Here is a 23,808-nt window from a genome sequence, read left to right as displayed (position 1 = left end):
GACCCGCTTTTAACCCGTGAAAATCCGAAATAAACGCGAACTATTGTTCACCCGAATGTAACCTGGCCTGTTATTAACCCGACCTAAACCCGATAAGAAGTATGACTCGACGTGACCCGACTCAAGTATGACCCAACCCAAGCCCGACCCGCATAGCTTATGGAATTAATCTGAATTAACCCGACCCGAGTTGGCCCGACCTACTCTTACTCGACCCAAACCCGACCCGTTTACCCGAATTGACAGCTCTACTCCCAGCGAGTTTCTTTACTCGCCCGAGTCTACTCCAACAACTATCTCCATCATCTTCTTTATTCACATGGGTAATAACAATTTGAGTGGGCTATTTTAGTTCAGAGGTGGGGTGAGGGGTGGGAACGAGGTTGACCTTGGAGCTTGACCGCCAGAACAACAAAGACGAAACCTCATAGCTTGACCTTGGAGCTTGATCGAAACGAAATCAATGGTGATGGGTGGGAACGAGGTTTCCGATTCAAACCTTGGAGCTTGCTGTTGAGGAGACTTGTGGGATTTGGGTCGGCGTGGCTCAGGTGGCGGGGTGGGGTTGGGGTTGCATCTCAGGCGGTCAGTTTGGTGGTGATAGTGGGAAGGTGGTCAGCTCAGGGGTGGTGGGTGGTCAAGGTGGTTAAATGAAGGGGGTGAGGTGGAAAAAAAAGATTAAAAAAATTTAACCTGTAAAACATGTTGAAGGTAAAAAGATTCATTTTGGGAAAATGGAATTACAAGGTAGGATTATTTCTGAAATTCAAAAAGGTGGGATTATTTTGAGTAGATAGGCGAAAGTTGAGATTATTCTTTTTAATTTTTCTTTCATAAAATTGTTTGTCTAATGAATGTGGACGTGTGATTGGCCAATTCCAGAAGAACGAGTATGAGTATAAAACGGATATGGGAAAACATCAAGTCTACAATAATAACGGAACAACAATAATATAAAATTCTCAAAGTGAAAACATTCATACAATGTTAGAGTACCATCTCAACCAAAAGGTTAAGCTGATAGTTGAGGCGCAAAAATATGATTTATACTCTATCAAATATCGATCGACATCCTCTAGCTACACAATAGCTAGATTATTACAAACGAAATTACTTCAAGTCAATTCATCATATCAATAATTTAACTCGATTAATTTGCACTCTTCTTTTGATATTCCATGACCCAAGTATCACAAGCGAAACAAACCAAACGAAAGACTTCAAATCCAGCCTCTATGCCTAAGGCCTCGTACTCTTGCTTGCCTAAGGCCTCACACTCTTGTTTGGTTCTTGCTTTACCATTAGTAGTTAATTGACTAAGCTGGTTAATTCATTAAACGATATATATCAGGTACTTAGTTATACTTATAATTAAAAATATATACTTCCTTTGTTTTTTTAGTTGATTCCGTTTGACTTTTACACTATTCATACAACACGCTTTAATTCGATTTTGTGGTTTATTGATACAATAAAACATATTTATGTGGGATCTTGTTTGAATCATTTCAATGTATATTTTATTAATATCCACTTTTTATAATTTTACAATGTTAATAATTAGAAATATTAATCGTTTAAAACATGCGTTGGCAAGCGTGATAATAGAAAGATGTTAACTAAAAAAACAAAGGAAGTATTATATTTGCGGAGTAGTTTCCTAATGGATGTATGTCGATGTTTATTTCATCACCTATAATGAAATAAGAGTCTAAGTCGTCCATGATCAATAATATACTACCTTTGATTTTTTTTAGTTGCTTGCAACTTGGGAATATTTTATATCTCACAAATAATACTTGCAACTAAAAAAAATCGAAGGTAATATATATTACCTACTTATGCTATGATAAAAGTTGTCACTCAGGAAAACTAGCTTTTACGCAATTATCTTGAAATAATTTGTGAAATTCAATGTTAATCTGTTTTATAATTTTTTAAAAAAATATACTACCTCCGTTACAGGTTATGTGCAACGATTAGACATTTTTCCTCTCTACTTTATGTCAAATTGTTGCACATAACCTGTAACATAGGTAGTATTTAGAAAAATCAAAATGTAGGTTATGCCTGCAGTACAACTGGTATGGACATGTGGTGATTGGTGGAACTTAATGTCTCCTTAATTAAAATGTGTGAAGCGAAGCTGGCGAGCTGATGATGATACACATTTTTAATGCTTCAAATAAATCTTGTGTTTGGGATTTTCAGACAAGTGTTGCAGGATTCCAATTTGCGCGCAGATATTTATCACTCGTCCTCGAGTACCACGGCTACCACCTTCAGTCCAGCGAAAGAAATTTCAGTTTTCATTAGTGATTTTTTTTGTTTGTTTTTTGAGGACTTGATTAGTGATTAATTGGATTAGTTGAATATTTTTTTTTTCCTTTTTCTTTTTTTTTTTTTTAAAAAAAAAGTAAGATAAATGATCATTAAGAAATCTTACTCGCGAGGAGAAAAATCAAGATTTTAATCGATATACTACATCTGTTCACCTTATTTTGTTTTAATAAGTTTAGATAAAATCCAATGTGTGGTTCCTACAGGAGTGGGTACCTTGCATCGTACCACCGTTTCGCAAAAAGAACATATTATACAAATGTAAAGAACATATAACTGTAGGGAAAAGAACATACTATTATAACATAAACCTATAGTAAAAGGAACATATTTGTACCAAAAAAGAGTGACAAGAACATATGTCCATGTTCTTTGATTGTCAGTGTAATGAACTTTTATTTGTGATATAATGTTCATTGCTTATTGTGAGGTTCATTAAATTTTGTTATAAAATTATGGTAGATATATATAAATAATGTTTATTACATAATATCTTCATGTTTTTTTATTAATATTACAAATGTTCTTTACGTATATAAAAAAAAACATAAAATTGGATGTTCTTTACAAAACTGCTATATGTTCTTTAAAAAGCAGCAGTATGTTCTTTATAAAACAGCTTTATGTTCTTTCCGCGTTTTTTGTCTGTAGCAAGCAAGGTACAGGCTGTTGTACCTTAAAATTTTCAGATAAAATCAGGTATAAATAGAGCACATTCCATCTTTTTAAGAGAGGGTAAGAAAATAGCTCAAGTGGATAGAGCTTTCCTCCCGATTCTAGGAGGTCATGGTTCTCTAAACAAGAAACCCCTTCAAATAATCAATCATGAAGAACATATTAGAGATGCCTACTATCACTAACCATTAGTGGGAGTTCACAACTTCACATACTCCCTCCGTGTTTTTTTAAGTGATACATTTTCCATTTCTGGCCGTGTTTTTTTAAGTGATACATTTCCTTTTTTGGCAAAACAATACATTAAAATATTATATCTCTTTCCTCTCATGGTCCCCACCCAAACCCACTACTACTATTTTATTATATCTTTCATCTCACATTCATTACTTTTCAATCAACTATTAACCCCACTATATTTTTTTAACAATTCTTTAATACTCCACTACCCTACTTACCTCTTATTTTATTTAAGTCAATTAAATTGCCTAAAACTATATGCGGTCAATATGTATCACTTAAAAAAACACGGAGGGAGTATATAACGAGTAAAAGCTTATTTTTCTCATCAATGCGGGACAATGACCCTTTTCCCATAATAAATAAAACATCAATAAAACAAAAGGCAACCCTCACGAACTTCAAAGTTTCACAATATGCTAACATCATTATATCATTTTTTTTTTTATTCACAACTAATCCCATTTCACCTGCAATGACCTAGGCATTACTTAGGCCAATAACTAATACTCCGTATAATATACTACTCTCTATTATATATTATGTGTTACTTTGAAGAATTATTTGTAAGATATGTATTATAAAAAGTTCAGAAGTTCACATTATGTAATGGAGGTAATACTTATAATAATGATTATGTTCATAAATCATGATCATGATCGAATAAGGGCTCAAAAACCAGTATTATCTATAATTGCACACAGAACAACCAAATGTATTATTACAACTCATAATGAAATTTGCAAGACAAAGGGCTGAACAACAATAAAATAAAATTCTCAAAGTGTAAAAACATTCAAATGATAAAAGATGGACCAACGAACATCCTCTAGCTACACAATAGCTAGATTATTACAAACGAAATCTCTTCAAGTTCATTCATCATCATATCGATCATTAATTTAATAACTCGATTAATTGGCAGTTTTCTTTTGATATTCCATGACCCAAGTATCACAAGCGAAACACACCAATTGAAAAGCTTCAAATCCAGCCTCTTTGCCTAAGGCCTCGTACTCTTGTTTGGTTCTTGCTTTACCATCTGGAAATGTTAACATGATTGCGTCCCAAATGAAGGCTGTATGAGCTTGGTAGCTAGTTTTCGGCGTTTCGGGTACAACGTTCTCGCAAATTATTACTTTGCCTTCTTCTGGTAATGCTTCATGGCAATTTTTCAATAGTTTCACACATTGTTCATCGGTTCCTGATTGAAAAGTCCACTGAAAATAATTATGAAAATTTATTACAATCCCAACAAATTAAATATGATTGAAGAGCAAGTGAATAACCAACTCTAATAAGATCTCACATAATTATATTTATTCGTTAGTAGGAGTATAAGTCATCATATATAGTCAAGTTGTTTATAAAAAATGTTGCAACTAGAATAACAAAAATAAAAACAAATAAATTATTAAGGGCTTGTTCACATGTACTTCATTTCAGTTCAGTTCAGCTCCAATCAGTTTAGTTCAGCTCTTAATTTCCCTCTCTCATAAAATATTCATTTCAGCTCAGTTCAATTCAGCTCCAATCAGTTCAGTTCAATTCAGCTTAGTTCAGCTTAGTTCAGTAAATATGAACATACTCTAATTTTTCATTTGGATACTCCGGATGAACAAAGTTCAATAAATTAAATAATCTTCACCCAAAAATTAATAATAAATTATTTATTAAATGTACCTTCATAAATATAGCATCAGCCTTAGGAACACTGTCATACATGTCCCCTCCAACATGTTCAACACCTGCAAGTGCATATATAAAAATCATCCAATAATAATCAATAATAAACGTACGAACTACAATAAAGATCTATATAGTACAACAAATCAAATAAATAATTAAAACTATTAATATAATAGATAATAAGAATATTTCATACCAGGAACTGATGGCGCATCTCTAATAATATGAGGTAGGTCAAAATTAATAGCCTTAATTATTGAAGGATATTTAGAAAGGATCATTTTAAGAGTAAGACCAGTTGCACCACCAACATCAACAATTGATGATATACCCTCAAATCCTTTGTAAATATCAAGAAATTTCTTCATAACAATGGTAGAATGATGGTCCATTCCATCATAAAAAACCTTGTAAAATCGCGAATCTGTTCCTAGATAATCGAATATGCCCATACCATATTGCTTCTCAAAAGGGTTTCCACCAATCAATACCGCGTCTTTTAAATGTTTCCTGCAATATTTTGAGGTAAGTTAGAAGATATTGTTGCAAAATTTGATTATCAACCACGAAAATAATTGTACTAAGAATATAATAAACTAGGTTATGTGTTATATATGGCTTCTGATGTGAACTCTCTCTATATATATCAAATAGATATCGTATGAGTCTTTTTAAATGAATAGAAAGAAAAGGAAATAGAAGGAAACACGAGTCAAACTTACCAAGTGTCCATGATAATCTATAATCTTATCATGCATAAGATTAGCAAAAGCAGCATAAGAAACTTCATCATCATTCTTAGCCAAAAATTGACAAACTGGGCCAAGCCCATATAGCCTCTTAGGTTGTCCATTAGGACCAACCTTTTGAGTGCAAGTGAGTATAGTAAAGCTAGCCAAAAGGCGTAGCATACGGTCTAGGGCAACCGCGGCATTAGGGTTAGTGGTGGATAATTGAGCCACAATCTCCTCCGCGGAGAGCTGAGCCTTAGGGCCGGTGTTGTAGATGATGTCGAGGACGTGCATCTCTAGCACGGTTTTGAATACCATGGACGGAACGGACCACGTAGCCAAGCACATAGCCATACAAGAGGCCTCCTCCTCGGTTGTTGGATGGATTTGTGCTTCATTACTACCAATGATTGAACTCATTTTGTTTGAACAAATAGAAAATGTGTTTAAAGAAGCGAGTGTTTTTTTAAAAAAATACTTTGTAATATATTTTATTTTATGGCTTCAAACACCTAGGATGAGAAGAAATGAAACAAGGTAATGAGAATGGTAGCTATATAGTACCTACTCTACACAAGTAATCGTATTAAATATGACACCATAAAATGCCACCTTATCGTCATTGTTGGTGGTCCAAAAACTCGTGATTCACATGGTCACGTTAATAGTAGTTTTTTTTAATTAAACGATATATATATATATATATATATATATATATATATATATTGGTAAAGCACTACGTAGTTTGATAGTTTCTAATAATGCATATATTATATCAATTTTTATTCATCACCTCTAATAAAATAGGAGTCTAAACCGTCCTTCAAGATTAATGATTACAAGTTCATACGGAGTACTACGTGATAATTAATGGTAAAACTATTTAAGTTTATTTTTGACAAACTATTAACGCCTTTTTAGCTTACCTATAATGATACTCCCTCCATTTTTAAATGAGAAGCCGTTTCCAGCCTAAGTTCTTGTGTTTTTTCTTGCCGATTTTTTCCGTTTTGCTCTATTTCTATTTTTTGCACTATTTATTTGTTCTACTTTGACTAATGTTTATGATTTATACATGTGTAACTTTTGTATACATCCGGTTTTCAGTAATTTACTGTACATCGGGTACACTTTTGTCAGATTTAGTGTCACTTTTGTCAAATTTAGTGTCACTTTTGTCAAATTTACCAATGAAGCATAAATAACTCTTATATATGTCAGGGTAACTTTTGTGCGTTTTAGTGTAACTTTTGCACATTTTATTGTCACTTTATAACGGATGTTCAGTAATTAGTGAACATCCGTTTTATTTAAAAGTTTGTCTTTATACATAAGAAAAAAATATATTCTCGTGGATACTTGTTGGAATCATCACAATGAATAGATTATTAATTTTCAATTGTTAGAATTTATACTTATTGGTAATTAAAGATATTAGTGATCAAAGATTAGCATTGACATACGTGTCCCAGAGAAATGAAGCAAGTATTTAAAAACGGAGGGAGTACATTAGTACACTATGTACTCTAAAAAAAATTTATTCTAATTCTATTTTTAATGTGGTAATTATTAAAGAAATTAAACCCACCAAGGTTGACCAAATGCTAAATCTTTTTTAAAGGTAAAATCTAACTTAAGGCTTGTTCTTTTCAGATTATTTTCACTTCAATTCAGTTTTCTTAATTTTCTTCTCTCATAAAATATACAGTTCAGTTCAGTCAAAAGTAAAGTTTTATAAGAATGCTAGCCAAATGACAAACCAGGTACAGTAAAGAGGCGATGCCCTGGGAGGCTGGGAGTAAAGAATGACACCGAGCATAGTTATTTACTCCGTAGTTAGCAATCACATGCTCCTTTAATTTACATGTGCAACATAAGTTTGGCCAAAAGATGTTTTTTTTTTTTTTTCGACATGAGCTTAAAACTAACAAAAAAAAGTCAATTAGATTCATAAAAAATTAAACAATCTTGAGAATAAATTGTTCTTCAAAAAAGATTGTGTCGCTTTAGTATCTTTGATACAATTACTTTATAGGATATTGTCTTTGATTATACTGGATATTACTTGTATCTTTTATGAACAATTTTTTATTTGTTAATCATTTGCTAGAATTGAACTCTCATTTGTCATTTCATATTGTAAACACTATAAGCATTTTTACTATCTTACAAGTACAATTTACCATCTTTTCCTTCGTTTTCTACTTTTATATTTTCCATAGTTTTATTGATTGTAATACTAGTTACTAAACGTAGTAATTTAAACTTGTCATTACTATCGTGTTAAGTATCGTGACAGTACTAGTTACTAAACGTAGTAATTTAAGCATAATATAACACCGAAAAATATCTGTCTTATAAGAGTTGTAACTTATAATCACACTTTAGGAATAAAGACTACTTTAGAAATTTAAGCTCTACTAGTAATAGTAAGAATAATACCTGCATTGCTTGCAAACAACTCTTTCCTCTATCGTATTCACGTAGGGACTGTTCTCATTGACTAAATTCAGCTGAACTGAACTGAACTGAATATTTTATAAGAGAAAGAAATTAGGAGCTGAACTGAACTGAACTAAAATGAATTGATCTGAACTGAATTTCAACGTATGAAAACAGACCTGTACTTTGTTTACAGTTTTTATATCTACCTAATCAGACAATTTCTAAATTATCATCATTATTAATTAAATAATTGAGATTCAACTATATATTGGGTAATTTACCAACTCTTTTTAGATCTATTGGAATGTTTAGTCATTTATCTTTTTTTTTTTTTTTTTTGAAGAAATAGTCATTTATCTTACTCCGTATCAACTCTACATATCAAAATATTAACTGTGGATTTGTTATTTAGCATCATTTGTTTATTATTTGTTTTTATTTCAATGTTTCCCACTAAAACTTTTTTAAAAAAACAAATAAATCATGCTTTCCGCTAGGAGTAATCTAGAATGTCTTGACTCTTGATCAATGATGTTCGTCTTACTCTCACTAATTTAACATTTATATTTAAAATAATCTTAATATGGTGGATTACATAATAAGTTTCTAATCTCATGACTAAGGGTCTGTTCTGTTCCGTTGAAATAATCTTACTTTAATGGGATTAATGTTAATATCTTATTGTACTATTTCGTATATTTGTTTTGGCCGGCTGGCCGCAAATCGTGCAATTTATATGTTAATAGAGTTACTATGGAGTAAGACTTATTGTGTCCTATATTATTAAAAGCTCAATTCCACCAAAACGTGAATCTTAGATTAAGTGTCGTTGTAAATCATATGTTAAATCAATTGATTATTATGTTAATAACAATATACGTCTTAGTCTGTAGTAATTAGATTATTATTACAATATTACACATAAACTGCATCATATGCTGCCAAAATTAAAGGTCAAAATGATCAATCATATGAAAAATGGTATACCAGTTGTATGATAAAAGTTGTCACTCATCAAGAAGACTAGCTTTTGCGCAATTATTTTGAATTTTCTATTTATAAATAGAAAAATCAATACTCAGTTGCAGTACAATCACTGATAAGATGAACTTTAATGTCTCCTTAAAATGTGTGAGGCGAGCTGATGATCTGATACACAATTTTAATGCTTCAAATCTTGTGTTTGGGATTCTCAGACAACTTGCAGGATTGCAATTTGCAAATTGTGCACGAGTACCACGGCTACCACCTTCATTCAGTCCACGTAAAGAAGTTTTGATTAGTGATTAAATATTTAAATGGATTATTTGAACTACGATCCATATATATATATTTTTAATAAGTAAGATAGATAACCATTAAGATCAGTAATCTTACTAACTTATAGAAAAAATCAAGATTTTGATCACTACACTACGTATACATTATAAACTCCCTTTTTTTTTTCCTCTAATTGCAACAATTTGAGTATTTGACTTTTTCAACTTGATTTGTACTTATAATAAACAAAATTTGTCGTGTGTTGTGAATTAGTCAAAAAGTAAATTTTCATTACACTAATATTTTTAAGTTCATACTAATACAAAATTAACAGTATTAATGATTAAAGTTGTGTATCATCAAGCATGTCAATCAAACTATAACAATAAAAAAAAACCTTTGCTAATAAATTATACTCCTAACCTTTTCACTACTCGTATATAACAGGTTGTACCTTATACATTATAATACAACTAAAGTCTTTTCTTAACTCAATTGTTTATTTGAGAGAACTCCAAATTAGTGAAAGTAATAGTAGTGTCTTGCATACACAATTACACAAGATACAACTAGAGGTGGTTATTGGGTAGGGTAACCCAATGATAATAGGGTCAGGGCCAAGCTTATAGGGCTTTTAATGGACAGGACTTTTAATGGATAGAACCCTTATTGGGCAGGGTCAATATAGGGCCAACATGTTTTTCCAATTTAATTGATAAAGAAAATACATAATGCAAAAATAATTATATAGATAAATTTGTATTCATATGTATATGATAATGGCTTTGTCCAATATTTATTTTAATTGATATTTTGTAGGCCCGCCCATTATCGACCCGCTAATGACCTACGACCCGCATTAACCCGACCGGCCGACCCTATATTGACCCTATAAAATGTGACCCTCTTTGACCCGACCCGCAACCGACCCTGACCTGACCCGCCCAATAACCAGGTCTAGATACAACATTAATGCTACTATGTTTTCCTTATATATAGACATATTCTATCTCTGAAATATTCTCTCAACTTAGTTAATTACGTTACACATCTAACTATTGAAGGATTTGTCCTCAAATAAAAACTATCGAAGGATTTTCCTCCATAAAGACTTTAGCCTACCCAATTGTGTAGCCCAATATATTAGTGGCGGCCCACTTCTTATGATATGGTCAAGTTGCCAACCCATTATGAATGCCATTTTTGAGAGAGAATCAATAAGGATTAATGATGCAACACATAATTGGTCACCTATATAAATTAAAGTTTAATTTATGTAATTAAGCTAGTTGATATCCAGATATTACAAATACGTATTATCAATTATATCATGAAGTGTTTAAAAAAATATGTTCGTGAACAAGAACAAAGTAATTGGTTGGCAATAATAACAAATAATAGTAGCACACAAAAAACAACCGACCATAGTACTGAAAATGATTAAAGAGTGCACAATGTTACATCTCTGCACTACACTTAGAATTTCGATTCTGAAAAATAATCAAAAACCATTTTGGATCCCTTTCTTTTTCCCTAGAATAAATGACTTTTGAAGCAACAAATGTTGATCACAAATAAACAGCAACAAAGTAGAATTGCTGTATAAAACCGACGATTAAGTGAGTAATTTCCATCGAAACACATTAAAAGTTGTTACGTTGTTCATAATGCTCGTGATTTAATGATGTCGAAGCTCATCTCACTTGGATCTGTAGCCTGTAGTTCAACTTGAATTCCGTCAAGCTCTCTCTTGAACCTGTCCTTTGAGCTTGCATACACCATCTTCATTCTCACCCTTGATGTGTCTGGAGACCTACATTTATATTACATGCATTTTACTCGATATTATTTATGTAAAAAGTCAAAATGATGCATCTATTGATATCATAAACTTTATACTCTTGTATGATCAACTGATGATGTCAATCAATATATGACAACAATATGTACAACATTTTAGTATTGTATTGTACATATGTGATATATTGCGGGCATACTATAGTCTTGTGTGTTCTCTTCATTTGATTTTCACTTTACTTGAAACTATATGTAAATTATATTATGATTAGCACTTTTATTTATAGTTGTTCATGCAAGAACATGAAAATGAAGGGCATACGTACCAGGCAATGAAGAAAATCTTGCTCTTCTGGCAGTTCTCATCAGTAGTGAAATCGAAGTCGAAAACGGCATAACGACATTCATCAGCAGGTAAAGAGTTAGTAAAATCGTCATAGCTCTCCTCAGGGCTCCCAAACTTATCCACCACCACTTGTTGGCCTTCAATCTTAAAGGTAATAAAGCGGTATGTTCTCTTTGCTTTTAGCTCATGAAACTTGAGCTTACATTCATCATCCACAGCCATACCAGACGCAGCGTTCGCCTATATTTTCGACCCCGAAAATTTCCCATTTCATCACAACACCATATATATGGTTAACATATAGTACAACAACATAGAATAACGTTACATGTAACAAGTGCTATTGTTGATTATCATGTAACTCAAATTTCCTCATCATATATTCACGTTACAAATGTAGAATATGTAACAAATATTTATACAGAAAATTTATAGTAACACTTTTTGACGTGATTCACACAACCTATAGCAACATTGAGAGTTACCTATGCAATATCGATAGACGTTTATTACCAAACCTATGAAAAATTTAACCTAGAGCAATGTTGTTCATTTTGGTTGATAGAGTATAAAACATAATCCTGGCCTCAACCATCAATTTAAGCTAATTTTGATTGACCAAAAGAATGCCAACTTCTAATTATTATTTTTATCTCTTATTCCAATCCTAATTGTACGTCCATTTAATGAAATCATTTACTGTATGATTTATGTGACTAACATAGGCTAATGCAAACTATATTTTGTTTTGGGCAAAGGGAGTACATAGTAGCAAGAACGTGACAAATGGTCGTTAACTCCTGATTATTTTGGTTGTAAGGTAACTTACAAAGATTAAGTGATTTCATTGAATCAAAAGGAAATGTTTTAATTGACTGGTAACAAAACTGTTTTTTTTTTTTTTTCCTTTTTTTCCTTTTCATTTTATCATCATGATTTGACTTTAGATGCATATAAATTGGAATTGATCTAGTCAATTACATAAACAAATTTTCCCTGTCAGCCGTAGGAAAGAACAATTCAAGATTATGGTGCTACATGACATTTGTCAATCGCGAAATCTTATGATTCTTCTACATTGATCAAAATTCTATCCTAGAAAATAGTTGATGAAAAAAAAAAGTTTGTAGGCAACATTTGATCAACACTAAGTTCCAACAACATACAATAATATCTTAAGATTGTGTGTGTTTTTCTTAATTCAAACATATATATGATCATGTTGTATCATGCATGGCAATGATCATAAAGAATCAAACTTAGGTATGTAGAGAATATTCTACAACTTGTGGACATACATAAACATGCAAATGGATGGTTAAGTCTTATTAGTATGTGCATTTAAACATGTCCCCTAAGTATCCATATTTTGGCGAATCTTGATTTATAATAACAATAACTCTTGTTATGGATGATCAAATAAATATCATTATATATGCACAAATGTAATTAAAACAAGAAAAGTAATCAAGAAACGTACCATTTTGTTGCAGTTTGATTGGCACACAATCGGAGAGAAAGAAACAAAGGTAGAGTTAAGAGAAATGAAGATGAAAAGGGAAGAGAGAGAAAGGTAGAGAGAATGCGGATTTTAGATAGAGAAAGAGGAGAGATCCTTGATTAAAGGGCAACCATGAATGGGTGAGTTTTTGAGGGAGGCAGAAAAGTGCGGACAATGAAGAGAAATTAATAAATATATATTAATAAAATTAAATTGAAAGAAATAAATTAATGAAATAAATCACGTACAAAAATAACCAGCTAATGAAAACCAAAGTGCAACCCAAAAATAAGCAAATGAAGGGCTGATCATGTCTACGACGAACTGTTCTTGTTGCCACGTCTAAGCTAGCTAACAAGTCACGTCCTACCATCTTTTGACTATTTTTATTTTAATATTTTTGACATTTTTGTCCTACTAATCCACTTTTTATTTTTACAATTATGGAGTTTTAAAATAAAAGTTAGATTTATTTTGTACTCGTTCACTAATTTAAAATTTAATTGTTTTTTGCAACTTTAACTATAACTTGCATTGATATAATTTGCAAATTTAAACTTTAATTGTTTTTTACATTGATATTATTTTTATACCATAAGTCTTAAGTTCAAATCATTTTACCCCATTTGAAACTTGTATTCCTTTTGTAACTCGAAAAGAAAAGAAAAAAAAAAGTTCTTTAGCTAAAACAATTTTATATTAGATTGGATTTGATGATTAATTGATTATAATGCTAAGAAGAAAATTAAGTACAAAAATGTATAAATTATTACAATAAATATAATTCCTTTACTTTAACAAGAGAAACAGGGATTTAGCTCCAGATAATTAATCAAACACAAAGCATTCTCTTCAAAAAATTAGAAAGATTCTAATGATTCCCAAATAAGTTAATATATCAACAGATTACTCTTATTGTATAAACCCAAATGTATTGGTCTCCACTTTCTTCCTTAATGTTAAAGCTGACAATAATATCAAAAATGGTTAGCAATACTTGATATGGGCTGGACTAAATCCAGAAGAACATACTTGATTTGTTAATTAAGTTGACATACATGATACATATACGTACGATTCTAATTCGAAAATTAAAAGTTTCAACCACGTTTTCAACAGACAAAATTTCTTCCAAATGTTAATAACTCAATTGTGGTCTAATGCTTTGTTATGAATAGAGGGTCGGATTTGGGTCGAGACAACTCGGGTCGGGTCAATTTGGATTAATTCCATACCCTATGCGGGTCGGGTTTTGGTTGGGTCATGCTTGAGTCGGGTCATACTTCTTATCGTGCAGGTTGGGTTAATAACAGGTTGGGTGAACAATAGGTCGGGTTTAATTCGGGTTTTCACAGAATAAAACGGGTTAGGGTATTTCTCAGGTTCGAGTCGGGTTCGTTTAAGTTAATAATTTGCGGGTTAGATTCAGGTTGGGTCATTCTCGGGTTTGAGTCGGGTTCGGTTTAAGTCAATAATTTCGTGTTATAATCAGGTTGGGTCATTTTCAAGTCGGGTCATTCTCGGGTTCAAGTCAATAACTTACGGGATATAATCAGATTAGGTCATTTCCAAGTCGGGTCATTCTCGAAGTCAAGTGGGGTTATGTTCAAGTCAATAATTTGCAGGTTACAATTTGGTCGGGTCATTTCCAAGTCAGGTCATATTCAAGTTCAACTAACTATAAATAGATAATTATCATTTTTAACAAGCTAATTATTTCCTTTGACTATAATATATAGGGCAATATACTAGGAAACTATAGTTTATAATTTGGGAAGATAATTATCTCCTTTAACCATACAACAAATATATACTATATTTAACTCTTAAATTTGAGAATGATGCTCCTTTCTTTTGCTGCCCTAGACCGACTTGGTCTCCTAGACAAAATGCTTTGATCAACAATAATAAGGTGGTCTAAATTGCATTTAAGGTGATTTGAAATCAGGTTAGGAACAATTTGGGTAGAATTTAGGTTGGGTCAATAACAAGTCGTGTTAATTTCGAGTCGGGTTAGTAACAGATCGGGTTGGTAACAGATCGGGTTGAATTTTTGGGTCAGGTAAGTAATTGGTCTAGTTAAATTTGGTTCGGGTCAATAACAAGTCGGGTTGAATTTGGTTCAAGTCAATAACAAGTCGGATTGATTTCAGGTCGGGTTTGTAACAGGTTGGGTTAAATTCAAGTCGGGTTAGGAACGGGTAGGGCTGAATTCAGGTCAGGTTAGTAACAAGTCGGGTTAAATTCGGGTTATGACGGGTTAAATCGGGTTAGGGTCAATTTCGGTTCAAGTCGAGTTCAAGTTAATTTAAATTGGCCGTTGTAAATCGGTAGATCGGTGCAAGTTGTAAACCAATAATTTGGTCGTTTAATAGCAAATTAGATGGTTCCACACACCCATTTGGACTCCCGTAGGTTATTAAGGACCATGGTAAACATTTTAACAAATTTTATTTTCGGGCAAAACAAAGTCAAAAAATTCCAAAATTGAAGGCTAATATCCACGCTTTTTGAGAAATTTTGGAGGTTTCGGTGCCCGGTGTCGAAAATCCTTAAGATTTTAGGGAATACATCTCGGGGTCATATAATGACGTTTGGAACCATATATGATCATTATATGTAGTCATAAATGTTCGTGGTAGGCTTGAGTTAATGAAATCGGAGCAAGTCTTAAATCAGTAAATTGGCCGTTTAAAGACAAATTGAATGGTTCCGCCCACCCAATTGGACTCCCGCAGGGTATTAGTGACCATGGTAAACATTTCGGAAATTTTTTATTTCCGGACGAAAATAAGTCAAAAAATTCCAAAATTGAAGGAATGAAGGCTAATATCCACGCTTTTTGAGAAATTTTAGAGATTTCGAGGCCTGGTGTCGAACAGTCTAAAAAATTTAAGGGATACATCTCGGGGTCATATAATGCCGTTCAGAATCATATATAATCATTATATGTTGTCCTAAATGTTCGTGGTAGGCAACATTTAATGGAATCGGTGCAAGTTGTATACTGGTAAATTGGCCGTTTAAAGGCAAGTGAGATGGTTCCATCCACCCAATTGGATTCCCGGAGGGTATTAGGGACCATGCTAAAAAAAATCGGCAATTTTTATTTCCGGGAGAAAAAAAGTCAAAAAAATTCCAAATTTGAAGGCTAATATCCACACTTTTTGAGAAATTATGGAGGTTTCGGAGGCCGGTGTCGAAAAGTCTTGAAATTCTTGGAGATATATCTTGGGGTCATATAATTCCGTTTGGAACAATATATGATCATTATTTGTTGTCATAAATGTTGGTGGTATGCTTGAGTTAATGAAATCGGTGCAAGTTGTAAACCGGTAAATTGGTCGTTTAAAGGCAAATTAGATGGTTCCACCCACCCAATTGGACTCTCATAAGGTATTAGGGACCATGGTAAACGTTTCGTTAATTTTTATTTCCGTGCGAAAAAAAAAGTCAAAAAATTCAAAAATTGAAGGCTAATATACACGCTTTCAAAGAAATTTTGGAGTCTTTAGGGCCGGAGCCTAAAAGTGTAGAAATTCTAGGGAATATATATCTTGTGGTCATATAATATCGTTTGGACCCATATATGATCATTATTTGTTGTCATAATTGTTCGTGGTAGGCTACAATTAATGAAATCGGTACAAGTTTTAAACCGGTAAATTGGTTGTTTAAAGGAAAATTGTTGCTTCCAAGTTCCAACCACCTAATTAGACTCCCAGGGGGTATTAGGGACCATGGTAAACATTTCGGCAATTTTAATTCCAAAATTGAAGGGTAATATCCATGCTTTTTTTAGAAATTTTGAAGGTTTCGGGTCCTGGTGTCGAAAATAAATAAGATTTTAAAGATACATCTCGGTGTCATATATAAACTGTCGTTTGGAACCATAAATGATCTTTATATGTTGTCATAAATGTTCGTGGTAGGTCTTAGTGAATGAAATCAGTGCAAGTTGTAAACCGGTAAATTGGTCGTTGAAATGCAAATTGGATGATTCCACCCACCCAATTGGACTTCCGGAGGGTATTAGGGACCATGGTAAAAATTTCGGCAATTTTTATTTCCAGGCGAATAAAAGTAAAAAAATTCAAAAATTAAAGGCTAATATCCATGCTTTTTGACAAATTTTTAAAGTTTCAGGACCCGATGATGAAAAGGCTTGAGATTTTAGGGGATACATCTCGGGGGTCATATAATGCCGTTTGGAACCATATATGATTATTATATGTTGTCATAAATGTTCGTAGTAGGCTTGAGTTAATGAAATCGATGCAAGTTTTAATTCGGTAAATTGACCGTTTAAAGGCAAATTGGATGGTTCCACCCACCCAATTGAATTCCCAGAGGGTATAAGAGACCATGTTAAACGTTTCGGTAATTGCTATTTTCGGACAAAAAAAGTCTAAAAAATTCCTAAATTGAAGGCTAATATCCACACTTTTTGAGAAATTTTGAAGATTTCGGGGCCCGGTGTCGAAAAGTCTTGAAATTCTAGGGGATATATCTCGGGGTCATATAATGTCGTTTGGAACCATATAAGATCATTATTTGTTGTCATAATTGTTCGTGGTAGGCTTGAGTTAATGAAATTGAAACAATTTGTAAAGTAGTAAATTGGATGTTAAAGGAAAATTGGATGGTTCCACCCACCCAATTAGACTCCCACAAAGTATAAGAGAGCATGGTAAACATTTCAGTAGTTATTATTTTCGGACGAAAAAAAGTCAAAAATTCCAAAATTGAAATCCACGCTTTTAGAGAAACTTGGGATGTTTCGATACTCGGTGTCGAAAAGTTTTGAGATTTTATGGGATATATCTTGGGGTCATATTATGTTGTTTTGAACCATATTTGATCGTTATATGTTGTCATATATGTTCGTAGTAGGCTTGAGTTAATTAAATCAGTGGAAGTTGTGAACCGGTAAGTTGGCCGTTTAAAGGCAAGTAAGACGGTTTCACTCACCCAATTGGACTCCCGGAGGGGTATTAGGGACCATGGTAAACATTTCGGCAATTTTTATTTTCGGGCGAAAAAAAAAATTCCAAAATTGAAGGCTATTATCCACGCTTTTTTAGAAACTTTGAAGGTTTCGAGGCCCGGTGTCGGAAAGCCTTTAGATTTTAGAGAATACATCTCGGGATCATATAATGTCGTTTGGAACCATATATGATAATTATATGTTGTCATAAATGTTTGTGGTATGCTGAGTTAATATAATCCATAAAGTTGTAAACCAGTATATTGGTCGTTTAAAGGCAAATTGGATGGTTCCACCCACCCAATTGGACTCCCACGGGGTATTAGAGACCATGGTAAATATTTCGACAATTTTTATTTCCTAGCCAAATAAATGTCAAAAAAATTCCAAAATTAAAAATCCACGTTTTTTGAGAAATTTTGGAGGTTTCGGGGTCCAGTGTCGAAAAGTCTTGAAATTCTTGGGAATACATCTCGGGGTTATATAATGTCGTTTGGAACCATATATAATCATTATTTGTTGTAATAAATGTTCGTGGTAGGCTTGAATTAATGATATCGATGCAAGTTGTAAACTGATAAATTGGTCGTTTAAAGGTAAATTGGATGGTTCCACCCACCCATATGAAATCCTTGAGGGTATTAACCTATAAAGGACCATGGTAAACATTTCGGCAATTTTTATTTACAGGCGAAAAAAATTCAAAAAATTCCAAAATTAAAGGCTAATATCCACGCTTTTTGAGAAATTTCAAATGTTTCGGGGCCAAGTGTCGAAAAGCATTGAGATTTAAGGGATATATTTCAGAGTCATATAACTCTTAAATTTGAGAATGATGCTCCTTTTTATTGTTGGCTTGGACCGACTTGGTCTCCTTAGACAAAATGCTTTGATCAACAATAATAAGGTGATCTAAATTACATTTAAGGTGATTTGAAATCGGGTCAGGAACAATTTGGGTTGAATTTAGGTCGGGTCAATAACAAGTCGTGTTGATTTCGAGTTGGGTTAGTGACAGATCGGGTTGAATTTTTGGGTCGGGTTATGGCAATTGGTCTGGTAAAATTCAGGTCGGGTCAATAACAAGTCGGGTTGAATTAGGGTCAGGTCAATAACATGTCGGGTTGATTTCGGGTCGGGTTTGTAACAGGTTGGGTTAAATTCGGGTCAGGTTAAATTCGGGTTAGGTTAATAACAAGTCGGGTTAAAACGGGTTTGGTTCAATTTCGGTTCAAGTCGGGTTCGGTTCAGGTCAATAATTTACGGTTTACATTCGGGTTGGGTCATCTCCAGGTCTATTCATGTTCGGGTTAGGGTCTCACATACGCGGGTCAACTCGGGTCTAGGGTTGGTTTCAGGTCAGGTTTGGGTCACCATTTTTTCGGGTTCAGATGGGTCGGTTAATAATCGGGTTTGAGTTAGTATTTCGGGTCGGGTCAACTTTTGACAGCTCTAGTTATGAATATCGGTCTTTTCCACACTACTACGAACATAATCAAGGCTCCTGAGTCCCGATACACATTAGGGAAAATACTCTAACTTGGGACATCAAGATTTGCAAGTTAAACTCTAGCCACTAGACCAAGTTATGGATACCACATTAATTGTAATCCTAATTGAAGAGGAAAAAAAAAAGAGAGAGAGACAAGAACAGACCGTGAAGAAACAACCTTAGAAATTAAAAAACTCATACAGCCTTACAGGCCAAATATGCAAAAATGCTCAACACCGAAACAAAATTTTCCAAGAAAGAGTAAGAGAAAGGGATATCTAGCATGATACAAAAACAAGAAAACTTTTATATCAAATTTTACTAGTATCTGCCTTTTGCTTACAAAATAATGAATTACCTCAACTTCTGATCAACAATGTCAACCTACAAAATTCACCACTTTTGGCCCTTGTTTCTTCTTTACCTTTGCATGATTATGATTTTCCTCAGATGCAAGATCACCTTCAGTGTTCTTGAAGTCATTCTTGACTTTTTTGTCTTCTTCCAACATGAAGTCATCCTCAAGATCATCCCCACCATAGAGCTTTGTAACTCGTGATTGTGACTGCTCTAGTATAGATACTGATGATGAAACATAACATAAGCAAACATCAGATGCTGTGGGATGTTGCAAACAGCAGCACAAATGATTTTTTTTTTTTTTTATTCCATAGCATCATGAATTCATGACTAACACTGATATCTCATAATATTCAACTAGTTGAAATGGACATGCATTTAGAATCACCATCATGGTAATACAGATGATCAAGAAGCACAACACTCTCCATCAGAAAATGGCTACATTTCTGTTTTAATTCATTCTACATTGATAGTCCTTTATGATTGGGTAAGTCAAACTTTGGAATTTCTCATATTACCTCTATGAATTTCAGTATTTCACAAGCTGTGTTTCATTTACTACCCCTTCATTATACAAACAATACATTGATACCCTTGTAAGAAATACAAAATACTTCTATATCCAAAAAATAAATCCTTCTTTGTAAATTTGGAATTGTATGGTGGTGATGAAATTTTTTAAATATTAGAGTATGGTATCTAAGCTAAATTCTTTTGAAATGATGCCAAATCAAAAGTGACCTACGGAGTATAAAAAGAGAAAAACACACATATACAAATATATTCTCAAACTTTATTAGGTCAAATCATCCCTTTCAATTACGAGATCCAGGATATGTGTTCAATTGGATGTTCATAACTTGAGTCTCCTGCATAAGCAATTTATATGTAGAAAAATATGATCATTACCTCTTTTATTTCCAGCAGCTTGAGCACTTCCTTTGTCTGGGCAATCTCTAGCTAAATGAGTTACACCACCACATATTTTACAGCACCCACCCTGCCCATCAATTAAACATTACACTTGTAAGAAAAATCCAGGAATATATAATGCAAAATATGTTGGTTTGCAATAATGTACAAAAGCTAGTTTTACCTTCACATATATCCCGTGTGTATTTTTAGGACAGTTCTTACTCAAATGTCCACGTTCATTGCAAATAAAGCATAAGGCAAACTTTGTTCCACCTACATAAAACCCAAGAAAGGGAATAAAATTAATAGAGTTAATCTGAAGATAAACCGAAGACATGTATGTAATAACATCACTATATTATAAGTCTAGATGACCTTCAGTTCATGGAAGGTGATGTGGACTATTACAAGCAAATACGTTTAAATAACATAAATAAGAGAAAGCTTTTGACCAAATTCCAAAATCTCAAGTTCCACCTGATATCAGGTGTAAGATTCAACACGAGTACTGAAGATTTTACAAACCATTAAAAGACTCAGTATACTTTGTTTAATTTATAAACCATTAAAGATATGGGCAAAAGTACATCTATATTCATTAATACTACATTTTGCCAATCTATGCAAACCATTTGCAGTGGAGGGTGTACATGAAAAGTAAGAAAATACCAAGTTATGTGACAGGAGCCAGCAATCATGATGAAGCATTTTCTGCCTAGGTGATTTGTTGGTAACTAGTAATGAGTTGACGTGTGGGGAGAAACCACAAACCAGACAGAATCAAAAGAAGGAAATGATGTAAAGGCATAGAAAGAATCATGCATGTAAAACTCAGGTACTTTGGAATGAGGAAACAAAGAACAAAAACCAGGGAAAGCAATGGCTTGAAGCAATATGAAGGTTCTTAGGCCCAGCATTTATTGGCAGTTTGTAAAAATCGTTTTAGAAAAGAGTGACATCTGATATCATTCTAGACCAGGTTGATCTGCTTGATAAATTCACACTATACCTGATCTTTAACAATATTAGATAGGGAGCTGAGCTTTGCTGAATAGGGTGCACATCAACCCCCAATATCAACCATGCAGACTATGGTTCGATAATGGGTCTACTTACAAACACAGGACGATGAGAATAGATGTTCCAAAAGTACGAAAGAAAAAGACAGAATATTGACTCTAATTTTGCATTTCTAGCAGGGAATGAATAGCTCTCTCAGATCATATAACTACAAAAGACCAAGTCTCATCTATGATATTGAATATAGATTAAAACAAAAGAGTTTTAAGTGTCAAACAGCTTAAGAGACATTCTCCATTCGCCAAAACACAGTTTACCAGGGTACACCTAAGGAAGTTCTGTTTAAAACTATAATATATGCCAAATGAATGCCCAAAATGTGTACCAATATATTATAATCAAATTTCAAACAATTTTCCATATCAATAAATGATTTCAATCCAACTAGCATAAATCAAAGTTATTTTAACAACATTTCATACCAATAAAACAATCAATTCAAGACAAACATAACAGGGGGAATCAAATGGCACAAATGAGCATACCATCTTGCAGTGGCCGGGGGCACATTGACAAGGAATGCCCAGTTTCACCACAATTGTAACATAACTTTTGTTCAACAACTTCTTCACTCTTGTTGGGGCAATTCTTCAGACTATGACCGCGTTGTCGACAACACAAACATATCTACAAAACAGTATAAACATACACCAAAAACCAATATCAATAACAGAAATTTAATAAACAATCTTCACATTCTAACAGATTAAACTTGCATTCTTTCCTCGAGAATTAATGATTACTTCATAATGTTACTTAAAAATCACCTATTACCCTTATGCCAATACAAAATCTTAATTGCAACCAAATTTCAATCAAATGCAAAAATTTATAACCTACCAAAATACCCAATAGCATATTCCATTCCATGTCACTAAGAAAATCAAATTTCATCAAAATTATAATTACAAATCCCCAGAAAATGATAGAAAAATACCTTATTCCGTTCCCATTGAGCTTTTTCAGGGCAATTTTTAGCAATATGATGCAAATCCTTGCAAATAAAACAACAATCACCAGGCTTTAACCCAGGAACTCTCAAGGGTTTTCTAGTAAAAGAGGATTTACGGGGTTTATCATCTAGGGTTTTGGGGTCAGATTTATCGCGCTTAAATTTGGGTTTTTTGTTCTTGTTCTTCTTCTTCTTTTTGTTGGGGTCTTTAGGGGGAGTAGGTTCAGGTGTTGGGAATAAACCTGGGTTTTCTTGTTTAAACTTCTTTCGAGCTTCTTTCTGTCTTTTACTCACCATTTTTAACTTATCATTCAACTCAGAATTGATTGCTGCTGTTGTTGATTGAAGAAGAAGAGTGAATTTTTAGGGGGTTTTGCAGGGGTTGGAAAATGGGAGGAGAGAGAAAGTGGGAGATTTGAGAAAGGAGGCACTTTGGGTGGGCTGCTAATAAGAAAATATGTTCATGATATTGGAGATTTGGAGTGAGATAATTGGGGTTGAAAAGAGGATTCAAGCCCAATTACTTTAGCGTACCCGTCAACCTGGTTCATTGTAGAATGTTTTTCGTATATCCGTGTGTACCGTGCACCCAATTAACTCGAAATTAGTTTTTACACTTTATTTGATGATTAAAGGTAAAACAATCATCAAAATGAGAATAAAATATTGTACACCCGGAGGCCCGGAGGTATATAACAATCTCTCGGTTCATCAAGTTCGAACCGATTTTAATAAGTGCAAAACCTAGATTGAATTGCTACACTACGTGAATGCACTGTGGATTGAACTCTCAACCTACTGGCCTGATTGAAATTGGTCTATATTCAATAATAATCCTAATTGAAATTTATTTTTTTGACGAAACCCTAATTGAATTGAAATCAATAAATTGTGTGAAAAAAATTGAAAATTTTGACATTGAGATTTGGAGTTTCGTCCCAAGTTCCCAACAAACTTCATCTAGGAATCGAAAGTGAAAAATTAAAAAGCGTTCT

General features: G+C 33.2%; 1 protein-coding gene and 1 pseudogene across 2 annotated transcripts; both read right to left on the bottom strand.

Annotated features, from left to right (window-relative positions):
• Positions 1–4,004: 4,004 nt before the first annotated feature.
• On the bottom strand, positions 4,005–6,141 carry LOC145564425 (O-methyltransferase 13-like; annotated as a pseudogene). Its single transcript, XR_014094825.1, has 4 exons — positions 5,667–6,141; positions 5,141–5,454; positions 4,939–5,003; positions 4,005–4,475 (listed from the first exon to the last, which is right to left on the bottom strand). The product of XR_014094825.1 is annotated as an O-methyltransferase 13-like (transcript).
• A 4,595-nt stretch (positions 6,142–10,736) lies between these two features.
• On the bottom strand, positions 10,737–23,254 carry LOC145565627 (uncharacterized). The gene is made up of 9 exons (XM_081625566.1): positions 22,799–23,254; positions 22,347–22,488; positions 20,963–21,054; positions 20,776–20,866; positions 19,885–20,085; positions 19,713–19,781; positions 13,004–13,107; positions 11,504–11,763; positions 10,737–11,193 (listed from the first exon to the last, which is right to left on the bottom strand). The coding sequence occupies exons 1-9, from the start codon at positions 23,108–23,110 to the stop codon at positions 11,043–11,045; spliced, it is 1,422 nt and encodes a 473-aa protein (XP_081481692.1). The 5' UTR covers positions 23,111–23,254; the 3' UTR covers positions 10,737–11,042.
• Positions 23,255–23,808: the final 554 nt, after the last annotated feature.

This window comes from Chenopodium album, chromosome 10, assembly GCF_948465745.1.
Source record: "Chenopodium album chromosome 10, dcCheAlbu1.1, whole genome shotgun sequence".
Taxonomy (NCBI): Eukaryota; Viridiplantae; Streptophyta; class Magnoliopsida; order Caryophyllales; family Amaranthaceae; genus Chenopodium; species Chenopodium album.
The sequence above is the reverse complement of the archived record's forward strand: the minus strand, read 5'-3'. Positions and strand labels throughout refer to the sequence as shown.

What these genes read in the sequence shown, in the direction of transcription:
- LOC145565627 (XM_081625566.1), bottom strand. Translation starts at nt 23,110, where the DNA reads ATGGTGAGTAAAAGACAGAAAGAAGCTCGAAAGAAGTTTAAACAAGAA. An exon ending in CATTTTTGCATATTTGGCCT is followed by an intron (nt 13,108 to 19,712) that starts GTAAGGCTGTAT and finishes TCTAAAATCCGC; the next exon opens with ATTCTCTCTACCTTTCTCTC. An exon ending in AATCAAACTGCAACAAAATG is followed by an intron (nt 11,764 to 13,003) that starts GTACGTTTCTTG and finishes TCGAAAATATAG; the next exon opens with GCGAACGCTGCGTCTGGTAT.